A 15535-nucleotide genomic window follows, 5' to 3' on the forward strand; every position below is an offset into this window, starting at 1 on the left:
GTGGCCACTGGGCACAGTTTCCCTATGGGGATGGTTTGTCCAAGCTGAGAGAGCCGGAGCCAGGCTGGACATGTCCTGTGGGTGCTGATTCCAGCGCTGAGCTGAGCCAAGGCTGTGGATCCTCTCCCACAGGTTGTTTGGGTGCTGTTTGCAATCCTTTCCCCAGTGCTGCTCCAGCAGTTCCACACCTGGAGCTTTCCTTGGCATTGTTTGTAACAAGACAACAAACGCCAAACTCCCACTGACTCCAGAGGAGTCAGGGCTACCCTGGGGCTTGCCAAGGAGGCTGGTGCCTGACTTGCATCCACTTCCTCTGGGATTTGGGCACAGCATCCTGCAGCCAGTGGCTCCTCTGTGCACCAGCAGCCCCAGTTTTCCAGGGAAACGCACACCCCAGCTGCGGTGCCCTGGGAAGCACCAGCACAGCCTTTTAATATTAATATTTGCCTTTCCAATGTAAATTCAGACCCAGCTCTCCACTCAGCACACACATCCATTCTCTTTAACAATTTGAAATCTTAAACATTTCGTGGTTTTTTTTTCCCCTCTCCTAAGCTTCATTGTTAACCTTTAAGATGAAGATAAGGCGTAAAGGTTTGGAAAGGAATTAGGAGGGACGTTGGAAATGAGCCAGGAGCAGTGTTAATACTGGGCTGCACATCATATCTCTTCGGTTCTTCTCTCCCCCCAGGGTGACTCGGACTGCTCTTGACTACCACCATGGTATTACAAACTCTAATGAGGTTTGGAAAATAAGAAACCCACTGCGGCGTGGGAGAAACTAATAGAAATTGTTTTGTCTTCTCTCTATTAGTCATTAGAAGCAGAAGAAAAACAGCCACAGGCAATGGCAGGGCTGCAATACCACCACACATTTCATATGCTGGCACTCTGACAATGTCATTTCAGTGCAGTTATTGCTCCCACTTCCCCACCACACCAGACCTCCCGTACACCAGTGTGGGCTCCAGCTGTGCCAGCATCCCTGTGCCACCATCCCGAGCCCAGGGTGACCCCAGGGTCTGCCTGAAGTGCCCATGCAGGGTGTTTGGCCTGCCCATGGCTCCACCAGCAGGGACCATCGCCAGCCTGGTGTCCCCAAGGGACAGGGACAGGCAGTGCCCAGGCAGGGGACACTTCCCCAGGCAGCAGCACCGTCAGGCAGCCAGAGCATATGGAGAACTAGCTGGGATTTGTGACTGCAGCTGCAGAGTCGTGTTTCTGTGTGTGATGTTAATTACAGAACCACAAAACTATGCACAGGGTGAGGTGACAGCACCTGCAGTGACCTCACCCCCTGCCACCCTCCCAGGGAATTGTGGTGCCAGGAGCCAAGCCCCAGTCCTGGACTCAGTGAGGTGCCTGCAGCACTTTCTCCTCCCAGCTCTGTGGCCATCGCAGCCCGGCTGCCTGATGACAAGTGGCAGTGCTGCCACACCTCCCAGATGTTTGCCTGCTGCCCACAGGCACGGGCACAGATGGTGAGAGGCAGGGTTCCCTGGAAAGCCGGGGCCAGGCACGCAGGCTGTCCTGCCTGTGCTGGGGGAGAAATGAACAGGCACAAACACCTCGAGCTTTCATCTCCAGGGAATTGTGACTGAAGGCAGCAGCCCACGGGACACTCCTCCTGCAGCCCAGGCAGGGGCAGAGCACGACAGCAAAGAGCATTGCTGGGGCACAAGGATGAGGGATGCAGGGCCTGTCCCCACCACCTGCTCCAGCCTTCCTTTGCACAGAGCCACCAGCATCCAAACCAGGTCACACTGCCCAGGAACCAGGTGCAGAGGAAGATTTAGAGGATCTGGATTATGCCACAGGGGACAGGCGGGCTCCCAGCATAGCTTGCCCACCACTTTTGGGACACTGGGTACGACTGATGGGGCCCAAACCCAGCACTTGCTTTCAGGTTTATGCAGTCACGAGCTGCACTACAACAGGAAGAACAGCAAATCCTCCACCTCTGGAGAGAACACTTGGGATGGGAAAGAGGAAGGCAAGATTTTCTGCTTCACTGAGGACTGCAGCCAAGCCCTGCTGCTACCTCGGAAGCAGGTATGGCTCGACAGCTGGCATAGCTGTGGAGTGCTCAGATGTCCCCACGCTGGTGACTGTTCCTGACTGCATTGCCTGGAGCAAGGATTCGCATTGCTAAGGCAATGTCAAGCTGATTTAGTCCTTGGATGGGGAATCTCCATCAACCAGCGCTTGCACTAGCAAGGAAGAGCAGTGACGGGCTGCTGGATGTCAGCCTTGTCCCTGCAGGTGACACTGAAGGGGCTCCATGGTGTGAGCAGCCCAAACCCACAGCCCCGCTAATGGGGACAAACACAGCATCCATACAACAATGGGAAAATGCTGCTGTCACATCCCAAAGCTGTGTGATCACAATTTACTGCCTCAGACCCTCCTGTCTCACTCTCCTCTTGCTTTTCAGCTGAACATAACCTGTATTTTCATGTGTCCTGAGAGGGTACAGAGCTGCCATGGCCCAGGAGCAGCTGCAGCTCTTGTGAGATAAGGAAGGAAGAAGCAGCAATTCCTCTCTGCAAGGCTCTAAAGCCAATAAGGACCCCCTGGGAAGAAAGGTACTCCATAAATCTGAGATGTTATTATAAAACCAATCTCCACCACATCTCTTAATAATGCAGATTAACTGTGCAGTAACACTGCTATAATTAATATCATAAAAGTCAGAGATGGGAAAGGCCAGCAGGCCAGCAAGACCATGCCATGGACTACTCCCCACAGCACAGGAAAAGGGGAAAGCTCCTGGGTGCCACGGGAGCCTGGGACAGTGAAGGCAGGCTTGGCAGTGCTGGGCACCGTGAAGGGAGCGGTGGCAACGAGGGGGTGGGTCACCACATCTCTGCCAAACCCAGGAGGGGAGCAGAGCCCAGCTCTTGGTTCTGCAAGAACCCAGTGCCAACTTCTCATCCCTCCTCTCCTGTCCGTACAATTACGGAATTATTTAGGTTGGAGAAGACCTTTAAGATGACTGAGCCAAACCATTAATGCGGCACTGCCAAGGCCACCATTAAACCATGTCCCCAGGTGTGACGTCCACATGCCTTTTGATTCCCTCCAAGGATGGTATTGCTTCACCACTGACCTGAGCACTCTGTGCCAGGGTTTGACACCACTTTTGGTGAAGAAATTTTTCAAATATCCACTATAAACATCACCTGGGGCAACCTAGGCTGTTTCATCTTGTCCCATTGCTTGTCACCCAGGAGAAGAGACCAACCTCTCAGCATCTCCCCTTGAACCTCCTTTTCTCCAGGGTAAGCACCCCCAGCTTCCTCAGCTGCTCCTCATGGACTTGTGCTCCAGAACCTTCCCCAGCTCCCCTCCCTTCTCTGGACACACTTCAGCACCTCAGTGTCCTTCTCTTTGTGAGGAGCTCAGAACTGACCCCAGGGTTTGAGGTGCCCTTCACCAGTACAGAGTACAGAGGGACAATCACTGTCCTGTCCTGCTGACCACACTATTACTGGTACAAGCCAAGATGCCACTGGTCTTCTGAGTCACATGGGCACACTGCTGGCCTCTCTCCCAAATCCTTATGGGTGTCACCACCAAGGTGGACTCAGACGAGCTCAGGGAACCCCTTGACAGCCGTGTGGGGACATGGGTCAGGGGACAAGAGTGTGGACTGACCATGGCAGGGCAGGCTCTTTGCAGGAAGAGCCCATGTCCCAGCTCACCTTCCCAAGGCATGAGCATTCCCCCAGACCCTGCACTTCCCATCCCACAAGGAGCTTCCAGAGCCAGGAGACACAACCCTGCCATACACACCCAGACACCTCAGCAGCAGTCCCAGACTCGGATCCCCCTGCCTGCTCCCACCCTGCCCAGGGACCAGCACTGCTCTTCACTGCCTCCCAACCCAGCCAACACTCAGATCAAGCCTCAAGGCACTCTGCCTTCCTCCACATCCCTCTCCCATCTTCCTCCTGTCCTCCATGCTGCATGGCCCTGGCACTGCTTGCTGCACAGCTCCCTGCCTGGGCACAGCCCTGCTCTGCCCAATTAGTGCTGCAGCGTGGCAGCTCCGCGTGTGCTGCGGGATCAGCTGTGGGAATGCAAATCTGCGCCTCCCCCGCCGCAGCAGCCGCTAACAAGATAATGAATATTTTCGTCAGCTGCGGAGAACACAAACATCTGCGCAGGCACCGGCGCTGCTGGGGCTGGGGGAGTGGGGAGCAGGGGTGTGGGGGGAGGAACAGCTCCCTGGCATCCCTCCCAGCGGGGGCAGCAGCTCCGCTGCCAGGGAGAGGAAAAGTTCTGGTCCCTGAGCCAGGAAAAGCCCGTGGCTGACATTCCATCAGCTCCCGTGGGTGCTGGCACCATCTCTGACAGCAGTGCCTTGGCTCTGGACTGTGCTGGTGTCTGTAAGAGCCTTCCACCCCCTTCCACACCTTCCACACTCCCAGGCTGCTCCAAGCCCCAATGTCCAGCCTGGCCTTGGACACTGCCAGGGATCCAGGGGCAGCCACAGCTTCTCTGGACACCCTGTGCCAGGGCCTGCCCACCCTCTGATTGAGTAACTTCTTCCTCATCTAAATCTCACAATCATGGGTGTACAATTGGTTTTGGGCTCTGGCTGCAGGGGCAGCTTCCACTGCAGCCATCCCTCTTCCTCTTCCTCCTTCTCCCTGGGGCTGAGGCACATGCTGGAAGCAGTGGGGTTCTCACAGGCAGTGACCAAACAGCAGAGCCTGGCTCTCTGTGAGGTCATCCTGTGACCTGCACAGACAGGAATGAAATGGAGCAGCTCCAAGGCACATCCAGGGCTGGGATGGGGCAGCAGGAGCAGGAGGTGGCTGCAGTGGCCATGTCCGTGTTCACCAAGGATGTGAGGGCCCATTTCCTAAATCCTACCTGCACCTGGAGCAGAACCACTCTGAGAACCTCCAGTATTTGAACAATCTCTGCTACAGAGCATCTCTTCCATCCTGGACCCCTGCACTGTCTGACACCACACCTGCTTTTGTTTCTGTAGAATAAAAAATGCTCCCAGCCTGCTGCAGGAGCACATGGTTGCAGACTGGGCAACATCAGCTCAAAGCCACACAATCTGCCATCCTTTTTGGTGGGATGAGAACTTTGAAATGGAATGGGATGCAACAGGGACCTAGCTGATGTAATGCTGTGCTAATTGCATTAGTCATTTATACACTGAATTGGAAAAAAAAACCTTACTGCTGAGCCTGGCCAGTGAAGATGTGCCCAAAATAGTGTGTGTCTGTGGGCTCTGAAGCATCCCATACATCCCACAGCAGATCCCACCTCCACAGAGCTGCTAAATTCCAAACAACCCCTTAGCTGCTGCTCAGGACCACGGCATGAGGCGTTAGCCTGGCTTGGAAAGACATCATTGCTTCCAACTAGCCTAACTGAGGTTTCAAAGTTGTGAACAGGTAATAGAACTGCAGCAACAAACAATAAAAAGATGAATGAAATGGAAGGCAGCCACTGGAAAAGAGATCCATCCATTATCCTGGCCTGAAGGGTAATAGGTAAACAAGGCACTGGTGCACTGCCTGGCGCTGGGCTCGCCAGCACGGGAATAATAAACAGCACAATTATAACTCCTGTGCTTGGAGGTTTCAAAGAGAGGGAGGAAAATAGGGAGGAGGGAAATGGTGTTAATTTAACCACTTACAGACGTGACAGTCGTGTTGCTGAGGGGGAAGCAGGATGTCCCTGCCAGGGCTGGCCTGTGAGCTCCCAGCCAGGGGCACCAGCAAAGCCCCTCCAGCCTCTCACACCCAGATGTGATGCTGCACCCAGCGGAGCCCCCATCCCAGTCCCTGGCAGCACCCACGGGTGGGAGGGCAGCAGGTGAACAACGCATGGGTGGAGATGTTTCCCAAAACAGCCCTGGCAGGGCTGGCACTGAGCTGCCAGCTCACCCTGCTACCACTGTGCTGGTTTGTTAAGGGATGAGAACGATCGAGGGGAAGAGGAGACAGATTTTAAATTAACTGGCCAAACATCAATATTATGACAATTCCCCACATCATCCCAGTGACCTGACAGCATGAAGGGAGCTGTGTGGAGGCAGAGCCTGCTGGAAGCAGTTGGGGCAGTGCCCATCCCTGCCTGCAGCCCCCCTGACACCTCAGGCACCTCAGCACCACCTCCAGCCTGCTCCCTTCCCTTCCCCAAGGCTGGAAAGAAGCAGCAGCCCTGTTTAATAAGTGGGAATGGGGGGAACAGCATCCTGCAGGGACTGAGTTGCAGAGGGAAGGGCGATTCCAATTTGCAGGAAGGCGCCTGGCACGGCACAGCACAGCAGCCCTGAGTCCTCCAAAAATATGGATCCATCCTCCATCCTCCCTGGATATGGAGAAGGGAAACCACTTGGTGCTTAGCAGGGAGGAAGGACCAACATGAATGCTCTCCGTGCCTCCAACCACCAAACCATTCTGGCCCCTTGTCTGCCCTCAACACCTCAAAACTCCCTGGACTCACTGCATCTCTGCTGGGAGGAATGAAATGGGGGCTGTGTGGATGTTCCTGTGTCCTGGGGCTTTGCCAAGCTGGAGCAAAAGCCAGGAGAAGGGACTCTGGTAAGGGCAGACAGCTGCTCCCAGCTGCCATGCATTGCCCTGACATCCCATTTGCCATGCAGCAATAATCCAGCAAATAAAGCTGGCTCCACGGGCAGTATTTTGGGATTTCTCCATATTAATGGCATAAAAGCAACAGTCTGAAACTGCAAACAGCTTTTAAACAAAAATATCTATTCCCTCATGGCAAAGAGACGGCACAGAAACAGATAAAGAATGAACAAACAACCCATTTGGAAAATAATTCCTCAGTGATTTGGGAACGGCACAGAGTTCAGGCTCTGCCCCACCGTGAGGCAACAGGGGGAAAATCGTTCTAATCTAGTCTTGAGTGAGCTGCAGCCATTGCTGAGCCTCCCAGCTAGACCAGAGGGTGCGACTGGAATAGATCAGCTCCAACCCCACCTACTTATTAACCTCACAGAGCATTTTGCCAAGGGGGACAGCCTTTATTAAGGAAAGGAGATGGGTGCCCAGAAGAAGACAGCTCTGAATGTGCTTTTGGCTCAGCAGTGGAAGGACCAAGGGAGATTTCTGGTGGCTGATGGCAGATCCCTCTTCAGTCCCCTCCCAAAGGCTCACAAGGGACTGCACAGGAGCAGCATCACTGGAGGAGTGATCTGATTTAAATCCTTGCAATAAGGCAGCAGCAGCAGTGATGCCATGGTGCACTCCTCCAAGCTGGAACCTTGATCCTGGCGTGTCCAACAGAGCAGTGGAGCACCCCAACCTCCACAGAGGTCATTAGTGGTTATTAAGCCACCTCAGTACAGGAGAAGCTGCCCACAGAGCTCCTAACTCCTGGTGGCTGGAGTGGAGCTGCAGGGATGCTGTGGTGCTCACATCCTGCTGGGCAGTGGCCTCATTGGCACTGATGGATGAGGAAAGGGGTCCTTGGCACCAGCACAAAGGGCCATGTGAGCAGGGACAGGCTCCAGGCAGCACAACGAGGTGTTCCATCACTGCTGGAGTATGTGTGGGGCACACAGCAGGAACCAGTCCAGCTGCTGCCCAGCCCTCCTGGGGCACACTGGCCTCAGCAGCCAGTATCTGCTTCCTCCACCCATCCCCTGGGTGTCACCATCTCCTTAGTCACACAACTGAAGTCTTTGGATAAATGCTTGAGACCCTTGGATAAAATGACATCTAATAAAGGGGAAATGCAAAGTCTGAAGCAGAACTGACTGTAGAGGTCTGAGACCTTCCAAGCTTTGCCACATCTTCACAGCCATGTGTGCTCTGTGTCCTGAAGGACACACTGCACATCCCCAGCCTTCCCAGCTGGTCACATACCATAAAGGCATCATTGCTTTGGGATTTCTCCGTATCTCACCTGATACATCCCACTGATGTGCTGAGCATGGCCAGGAGGGTGCCAAGAGGATGGACCAGGCTCTTCCCAGTGATGCCCAGAAAGAGGCAATGGGCAGAAACTGCTGCCCAGGAAGTTCCATCTGAACATGAGAAAGAACTTCTTCACTGTCCAGTGACCAAGCACTGGAACAGATTGCCCACAGAGGGTGTGGAGTCTCCCTCACTGGATTACTCAAGAACTGCCTGGATGCAATCCTGTGCCTTGTGCTCCAATTGAACAGGATGACCCAAAGTGGTTCCTTCCAACCCGGCCCATTCTGCAGCCACCAGAAGGGCAGAGACTCTAATTAATCAGTGCTGCAGCCCCTCAGGTGGCAAAGAGACTTCCCTGACCCCCAGGGGATGGAAATTCTGCAGTAACTGATAAGTGCTGCCCAGGCCAGGGTGTGCAAGGCAGCTTTTCCCAGCACAAAGGCTCCCTCCCAACCCCATGCTGACATGCCTGGCAGATTGAGAATATCCTATTTATTAAAGACACTGAAGATGTGGCGACATGGGAAGCAGACACCATTCAAAAGATTGTCACATCTGCATAGCTAAAGGATCCCAGCAGTCATAAATCCCTCTAAAATACTCAGCCCCTTGTTCTGATAGCAGGTTCTTGCTCCTACTTCGCAGAAACAGGCTTTTAATCCCTAGTATTAGGCAGCTTCCTGCTATGTTTCAAATGCACCAAATTAAGGGCTTCTCTAACAGCTGGTGTCTTAATGCTCAGAGAGGTTCTTGAATATCTATGAAAATCAGAGGCAAATTACATCTTTTAGTTAATAATTTCTTCTCCATTAACCTCCTTCTCTTCCCTTGTTAAGAGATGATGTAATGGTGCTTCTACACCGTAACCCGCTGACACCCCTGGCAGCCTGGCCATGGGGGAGGACACTGCACGCAGGGAACTGAGCCCTTCTCATCACTGCCTGGTGCTTTTGGAGCCTACACTCAGATGGGAAAAGGGCAGCTGTGCTGACCTTCCGGGCTGCTGGAAGCATTTCTGCAGCAAGATGTGCTGCCTCCCTCCAGGCTTCCAGCTCTGCGGAGCCACTTCATCGCACGCTACAGCCTCCACCACATGGGCAGCCTGGCAGGCTGCTCCTGTTCCAGACCTGCTTTCTCCTGCCCCTCGCTGCTGTTACACCTGGGACTAAAGAGGCTGAAACCCCTGGGTGTGACAAGGAACTTGGCTGTCACTGCACAGCTCCTCACTGGGAAAAGCTTCTCCCCACTGCGCACCCCGGCCAGCACGGCAGGAGTGGGGCCAAACCTGGGAAGGACTAACAGCCCTTTTTTTACCCACAGAGCCTGTCAGGCAGAGCCCCAGGGAGTGCTTTCTGGCCCCTGGAAGATGCCATTCCAACATCTCAGGTGTTTTATTTCAAGGGCAGCCCCGGCAGGATCTGGTCTAACACAGCCAGCACTGGGATTCCAGGTCTGGTCCGGCCGGGCAGAGCGTGGCAAATTATAATGGCACGGGAATGATGGAGTGCCCAAAAATAGAACTTTAATGGTGGTAAAATAGCAAACACAGAGACCACATGGTCCAAAGGGCAATATCCAAAGACCCGGGGGTGTGGCTAACTTAACAATATCTAAGGTTATGTGAGGGCAAGAATCCAACCCTGAACATGGGACAGGGACATGACTTTTTATGTCAAAAGTCCTGAACCAACGGAGAACCAGAGACATGACCTATTTTGGAATGATGCCATCAGCATCCTAATTTCCATATCCTGCCTCCCATGGTCTCAGGTTTATGGTTTCTGCATAGACTACCTGGTTGGAGCTGTTCTCCATCCCAGCTACCTTGGTTTCCACACTGCTCCTGGTCCAGCTCAGGACTGCCCAAACCTGCCATGCTCAGGATGCCCTCAGAGGGGAAAGCTTGCAGAGACCACGTGCCTCAGGATAAACCAGCCCCACAGACAATCCTTGTGTGCTTTCCAGATGGAATTCAGCCCTCAGAACAGGGATATATCTTCTACCTGGAAGCAACAAACCATCCCTTAGACCCAGCAGCTCATGGCAAACTTCATCTCTGCAGCCCTGGCTCTGCTCTGATGGACCCACTGACAATTATAATGTGAGAAAGCAAAGAGGAATCTACTGGGAAAATTGCCTTTTTGTCCTGTCAATTCTCACTTCCAGCAAAATCTGCAGCTCTGCTGGTTCCAAGCACTCTGTGGCTGTGGCTTTCCCAGCACCTCTGTGCTGATGGAGCTTGTAATGCCTCTGTCATCATGAGAGCAGAGGGCCAGAGCTCAGCTTGAATCCACAGCCAGGAGAGTTTTGAACAGCTGGGCAAAAATACCTGGGAAAACTCTGTGGGCAGCAGGGATGAGGACCCATAGCTCCAGCTAAAATCAGAGGCAGCAATGAGGTCTTGGTGCCTGAACAGGAAAGAAGCAGATGCTGGGCAGGGAAGAGCTGTGTCTGGGTGGGATGTGGGCTGGACCCTCTCCTGACTGTGACTAGTGCTACTGCTTCGAAACTCACAGAGCCACCCTGGCTTACACCTGATCAAAACACAGCTGCATTCAGAAGACCTGAAGAAAAAATAACTAAATAACTCACTTGACAGCCCTGACTTCAGCACACTCCCCTCTGAGCCCTGCAAGGTGAAGGCTTTTACCTTCAGCTCATTTACATTATTTATCATGCTATATCCACAGCTCCTCCCAGTGCTGTAATGGGGGCACTGAATAAAACCAGCTGGCACAGGCTGAAAACACAGCAAAGGAAATGCCCTTTCACACTACACACAATCAAACGACTCATTGTTGCAGGATATCGTGGAGATGGAAGGCGTCAGTGTTCAGAAAGAGATGAGGCAACACTCCTGAGAAAGGCTCATGGAGCACAGCTGGATGTGTCTCATCCTGACAAGACACTGGCCCAGGAGGGTCCTGAGCTGCTGCCAGAGGGAAGGACAAGCAGGCAGGAAAGCCATGGATGCTCCTTGTCCTCTTGCTCTCTTCCCCTTGTGAGCAAATCAGAGATGCTGGCTCTGTCCCACTGGACCTCAGTCCCATCTCACCACCCTGATATTCCCAAAACCAGGAGCAGAACCAGGACATACCTGAAAGTCATCTGGAACACCTGCCCTTGGTTGACGTGCTGGCTCCTGTTGTTGTAGCCGTGCAGCATCTCCCCAAAAAGGGTCTCGTTGAACTTGGCATCCGACTTCAGGCACTTGGGGCCCTCGCAGATGTCAGACAGCATCAGGCAGGACTTCCCATCCGGGGCCAGCTTGTACTCCTCCACACACCTGTGGGGCATCACAGCCCACGTGAGAGGGGCCAGGCACAGAGCAGCCCACCCCACGAGCCTCTGCCCAGCCCAGCCCAGCCCAGCCCCACCACTACCTGCAGCAGTGGTTTGGACACATGAAGGGTCATAGACCCCAAATTCTCTGTCCTGGCCGGGTTGGGTGACCAGTGAATGGGGCTTGGCTCCCAACTCCCCTCCTTCCTGTAGCAGCACGGCCCATCTGCCTGCAGTGAGGTTGGGTGAGGCTTGGAGCACCCTGGTCTGAGGGAAGGTGTCCCTGCCCATGGCAGGAGGCGGAATAACAGGAGCTTTCAGGTCCATTCCAACCTAAACCATTCCATGATTCCATGCTGTCCTCCCTGGGGCTCCCCCTGTGCTGGAGAGCAGAGCTGAGCCCACTGTGTGTCAGCTGCTTGGGCACAAACATTCCCCAGGCCACAGCAAAGCAAAATCAAAGTCCTGCCCCTTCTTCCACCTAGAAATACCCTCCTGCAAGGAAGCAGCTCCAGCCTGGCTGCTCCTCTGCTCTTTGATCCCACCTTCAAGCCTATTCGGGGTAAGATTCACATGTTCATCTTCAACCGACAGGAAGGGAAACTGAGGCAGGCAGCAGGGATGTGATTTAACTCCAGCCGCTGGAGACCTCAGTGGAATCTTTTGTAAATGTGCCATCCTGCCTCTCCTCCTCTTCCACCAGCCTTTTCATCAGCTCCTACCTCACTGGAAAACCTCTGTTCCCTCCCAACTCCTTCCTCCCCACAGCCCCAGTGCTGTAACACCAACCCCAGCTCTACCCAGGCTTGCTCCCCTCTCCCCTTCCTCTACTGCATTTTACTGCAAGCAGAACTCCCACCCGTCTGTCACACTTTTCCTTGCCTGTTCCCAAAGAGCAGCTCAGCTTTGAAAAGGGATTATGAAAAAAAAAAAAAGAGGGAAAGAGTCTCTGTCCTTGGGGATGCAAGGCTGAAATGCAGATTCATGCAGGTGTGGGTGGAGACCATGGAATGTCCCAAGATCTTCTAGACCCTCCCCACAAAGGTTGCTGGTGGCCACATGAATTTCCAACCCCTTCTGCAGGCACGGAGCAGAAAACGTGCTCTGTTTTGGTGACTCAGTCACTCTGTGCCGATAAACAATAATAAAAAAAAGGTAGTGGAGGGGAAAAAAAAACAACAAACCAGCAAAAATGGGATAAATAAAGGAGAAGCTGGCACAGGCAGAGCTCCCTGGGCTGCTCTTTCCAGAGACCAGGCGGTCAGAGCTGCATGAGGTCTTTGCTGCACCTGCAGGCATCGGGACTTGATGGATGCTCCTCAGAGTTACTGCTAGGAATTCACTCCCCTTCTTGCTTGTGGGCATTTTCTTTCCAAAAGGGCTTTTTTCCTCCCTTCTTCATCCTAATCTGTCACATTGGGACATAGAGTAGGTTCCTGAGTGTGCCTGAGAGTGTGAAGCAGCCGTGGGGCTGGGGCAGGCGATGGATGGCTGCAGCTGTGCAGCATAAAGCCAGATAATCACTGAGCTCCTTCTCCAGCACACTGCAGCCAGGGAGATTTTCCTGAGAGAAAATGCTAAATTGTGGAGGATTATAAGATCCTGGCCAAAATCAGGGATGAGACTCTATTTTTAAGGGAAGCACAGGGGAGGGAAAAAAAAAAAAGAAGTAAATTTTAAAAGTAGTATTTCTTAAACAAATCCTACACCTTCCCCTCCAACACACAATGTACAATTTTTGGGTCCCTTCACAGTGAGTCACAGATCAAACTGTACTGTCACACAGTGGGGGAGAGAAGGAAGGTGCATCTGCTCACACTGCTCCTCACACTTCCCTCAGGAAAAACCAGGTGCCTCTATTCCCTGCTGGGAGTCTGCTCCAACAAAAGCCTTTTCCTTGGACACTCAGCTCCAGGCTGGGCTGGGTGGCACAGGAGGTGTCAGGGATGGAGATGGGGAAGGGGCTGCTCGTTGAGGAGCCTTGGAGGGGACTGAGCAGAGGGGACTCACCCACAGAACATGAAGATGGTGCTGGAGGAGGGGTCGTGGGGCAGAGGGAGGGTCTGCTGCAGGCAGAGCTGCTCGCAGCCGCCGTTGAAGCCATCAGAGCAGTCGATGCCTTTGGAGTAGTCGTAGCAGCCGGTGCCATCCTTCATGGGCCGCAGGTCCTCGGGGCACTGCAGGGACAGCACACACACAAAGGTCACCTGTACCAACGTGGGAATGCATGGTGGCTGCTGCTACCTTCCCCCAGTGGGCGTCTCTTCTTGGAAAGCCGCTTGGGGAGGCACACAGGCAAAGCAGACAAGTCCACACACCGCACACAGCACGGCTGGCTCAGCAGAGAGAGGCAACAAGGGCCTTTGTGTGATAACTTCCAGCAAAGGTTTATTACATCCAGCACACTGAAAGGATCAGAGCAGAAGACCCAGATCCAAGGTGTGAACAAGGTAAAGTGTGGCGTCAGGAACCAGTGGTGTGGGGGCAAGGGGTGGTACAGGGGCAGGGCAAAGGGCAGCGCCCTATAGGGGCCACAGGGGCAGGCCACCCTGTAACCACAGCCACACACCACAACCAGTGGGGAAACAGGGAAAGGAGAAACCACCAGAAGTAGGGATATACGGGGAAAAGCAAAACTGACGTAGATCAAGGTAGTATTGCAGGGCACCGTGGGGGAAGTCTTTTCTTTCAGCCTAGGTGAGGAAACTCTATGATACATTCCTCCAGGGCAAAGCCCTGGGTGTTTCCCTGAGGGGTTCAAAGGTTCCCACAGTCACATGTGTGTCCTCCCCCACCCTGGAGCCCCTCCCTGCTCAGTGGCCTCCCAGGACACAGCCCACCCCAGAGCTGGTGCTGCTGACCTCCTTTTACATCTGAAGGAGATGAGTGATGGATGGGGTAACCCTGCATCACCTCAAACAGCCCTTGGGAAAGGGGCAAGGGCCACGGGGCAATGCTGTCAATGCCTGCCCCCTCATCCTCCCTCTGGAAGAGGGTGAAATCCTTGAGGCAGCAGAATCACAAGGCAATAAAGCCTCAAGCCAGCCAGTGCAGGGCAAAACGTGGCAACCCTCTGTGTTTTCTCCCTGTTCCTCCAAAAAGCAGAAAAATCCAGTGCAAGCCAGAAATAAACACCTCAACACCTGGGACCAACCCAGAGAATCATCTCAGTGTTTGGGAATGACCTAAAAATCCATCCCAACCCAAGCCAGGCAGGTCAGCAATTTCTAATTTCTAATTCCAGTTCCCCAGCTGTTTTTCCTTGCCCCAAAAGATAAAAGCCAGCAGGCGGCAGATCGATAAATTGTCACCCAGATTAAAGCACACTTCCACTTTTGTCATTTATCCCTTTTCACCAAACAGACATGCACACAAACAACAGCAAAAAGACCAATCCTTGAAAAAAAAAAAAAAATCTTGTCTGGGAGCAGCTCACAATTAAAAATGCATTATGGAATTTCTTGAAGGTGAGTTAGACTGGAGATGGCCCAGGCAGTGATGAAGGCAGGTTATAAATGGCCTCTGTCAGGCAGAAGAAAGGTTATGAAACCACTATACTTCGTGCTTAAAAAAGAAAATCCATTTTCCATGTGAGCAAAATGCTGTACATATTATTGAAAGTTCAGGAGACCCTGGACCTTGCACTCACTGACACCAGCAGGGTCCTGACGGGAGAGGGGCTGCTGAGCCTCGCTCACTCTTGGCTACTTAAGAAGTAAATAGGGACAGCAGAATGGGACTTTGGGGGGTCCTGGCCCACCCTGAGCCATCACAGAATCCTAGGATGTTTGGGTTGGAAGAGATCTCTCAAGACCATCCAGTTCCAACCCTACTGCCATGGCCAGGGACACCTCCCACTATCCCAGGCTGCTCCAAGCCCTGTCCAGCCTGGCCTTGGACACTGCCAGGGAACCAGGGGCAGCCACAGCTTCTCTGGGCATCCTGTGCCAGGGCCTGCCCACCCTCACATGGAAGAATTTCAACCTAACATCTAACCTAAACCTCCCTTCCTTCAGTTTAAAGCCATCACACTTGTCCTACCCCGCTATAAGGTCCATCCCCATCTATCTCTCCACCTCCTAGAAATCCTGTGCCACTTCCCTACAGCAGCAGCACCAAAAGTGCTTCTGTCCTGCCTGCAGCAACTGGGATGTGTTGATCTCTGTGTCCCTCGGATCCCTCACTGCCTCCTGTGCCCTCAGCTCTGAAGCTTGCAAACCTCAGCACCATCCTTGGGGACCCCAGGTAAGGCGAGAAGGGAAGGCACAAGGCATTTCCATCCCAAGGATCCTGGCAGCAGAGGGGTCTGGGTCTGCTGCCCATCCTTGCAG

At 53.4% G+C, this 15535-nt stretch overlaps 1 protein-coding gene across 2 annotated transcripts in view; it reads right to left on the reverse strand.

Annotated features, from left to right (window-relative positions):
• The window catches only part of ASTN2 (astrotactin 2), a 318226-nt gene that overhangs the window by 122240 nt on the left and 180451 nt on the right, over positions 1-15535 (reverse strand). For both annotated transcript variants that reach the window (XM_066201587.1, XM_066201588.1), the window contains exons 12-13: positions 13215-13381; positions 11020-11208 (exon numbers count right to left, since the gene is read on the reverse strand). In XM_066201587.1, coding sequence (XP_066057684.1) covers positions 11020-11208; positions 13215-13381 — 356 coding nt within the window. The remainder of the gene's footprint in view (positions 1-11019; positions 11209-13214; positions 13382-15535) is intronic.

Source organism: Chamaea fasciata, unplaced genomic scaffold, assembly GCF_029207755.1.
Source record: "Chamaea fasciata isolate MVZ Bird 193981 ecotype frontalis unplaced genomic scaffold, bChaFas1.0.hap1 SCAF_20, whole genome shotgun sequence".
Taxonomy (NCBI): domain Eukaryota; kingdom Metazoa; phylum Chordata; class Aves; order Passeriformes; family Sylviidae; genus Chamaea; species Chamaea fasciata.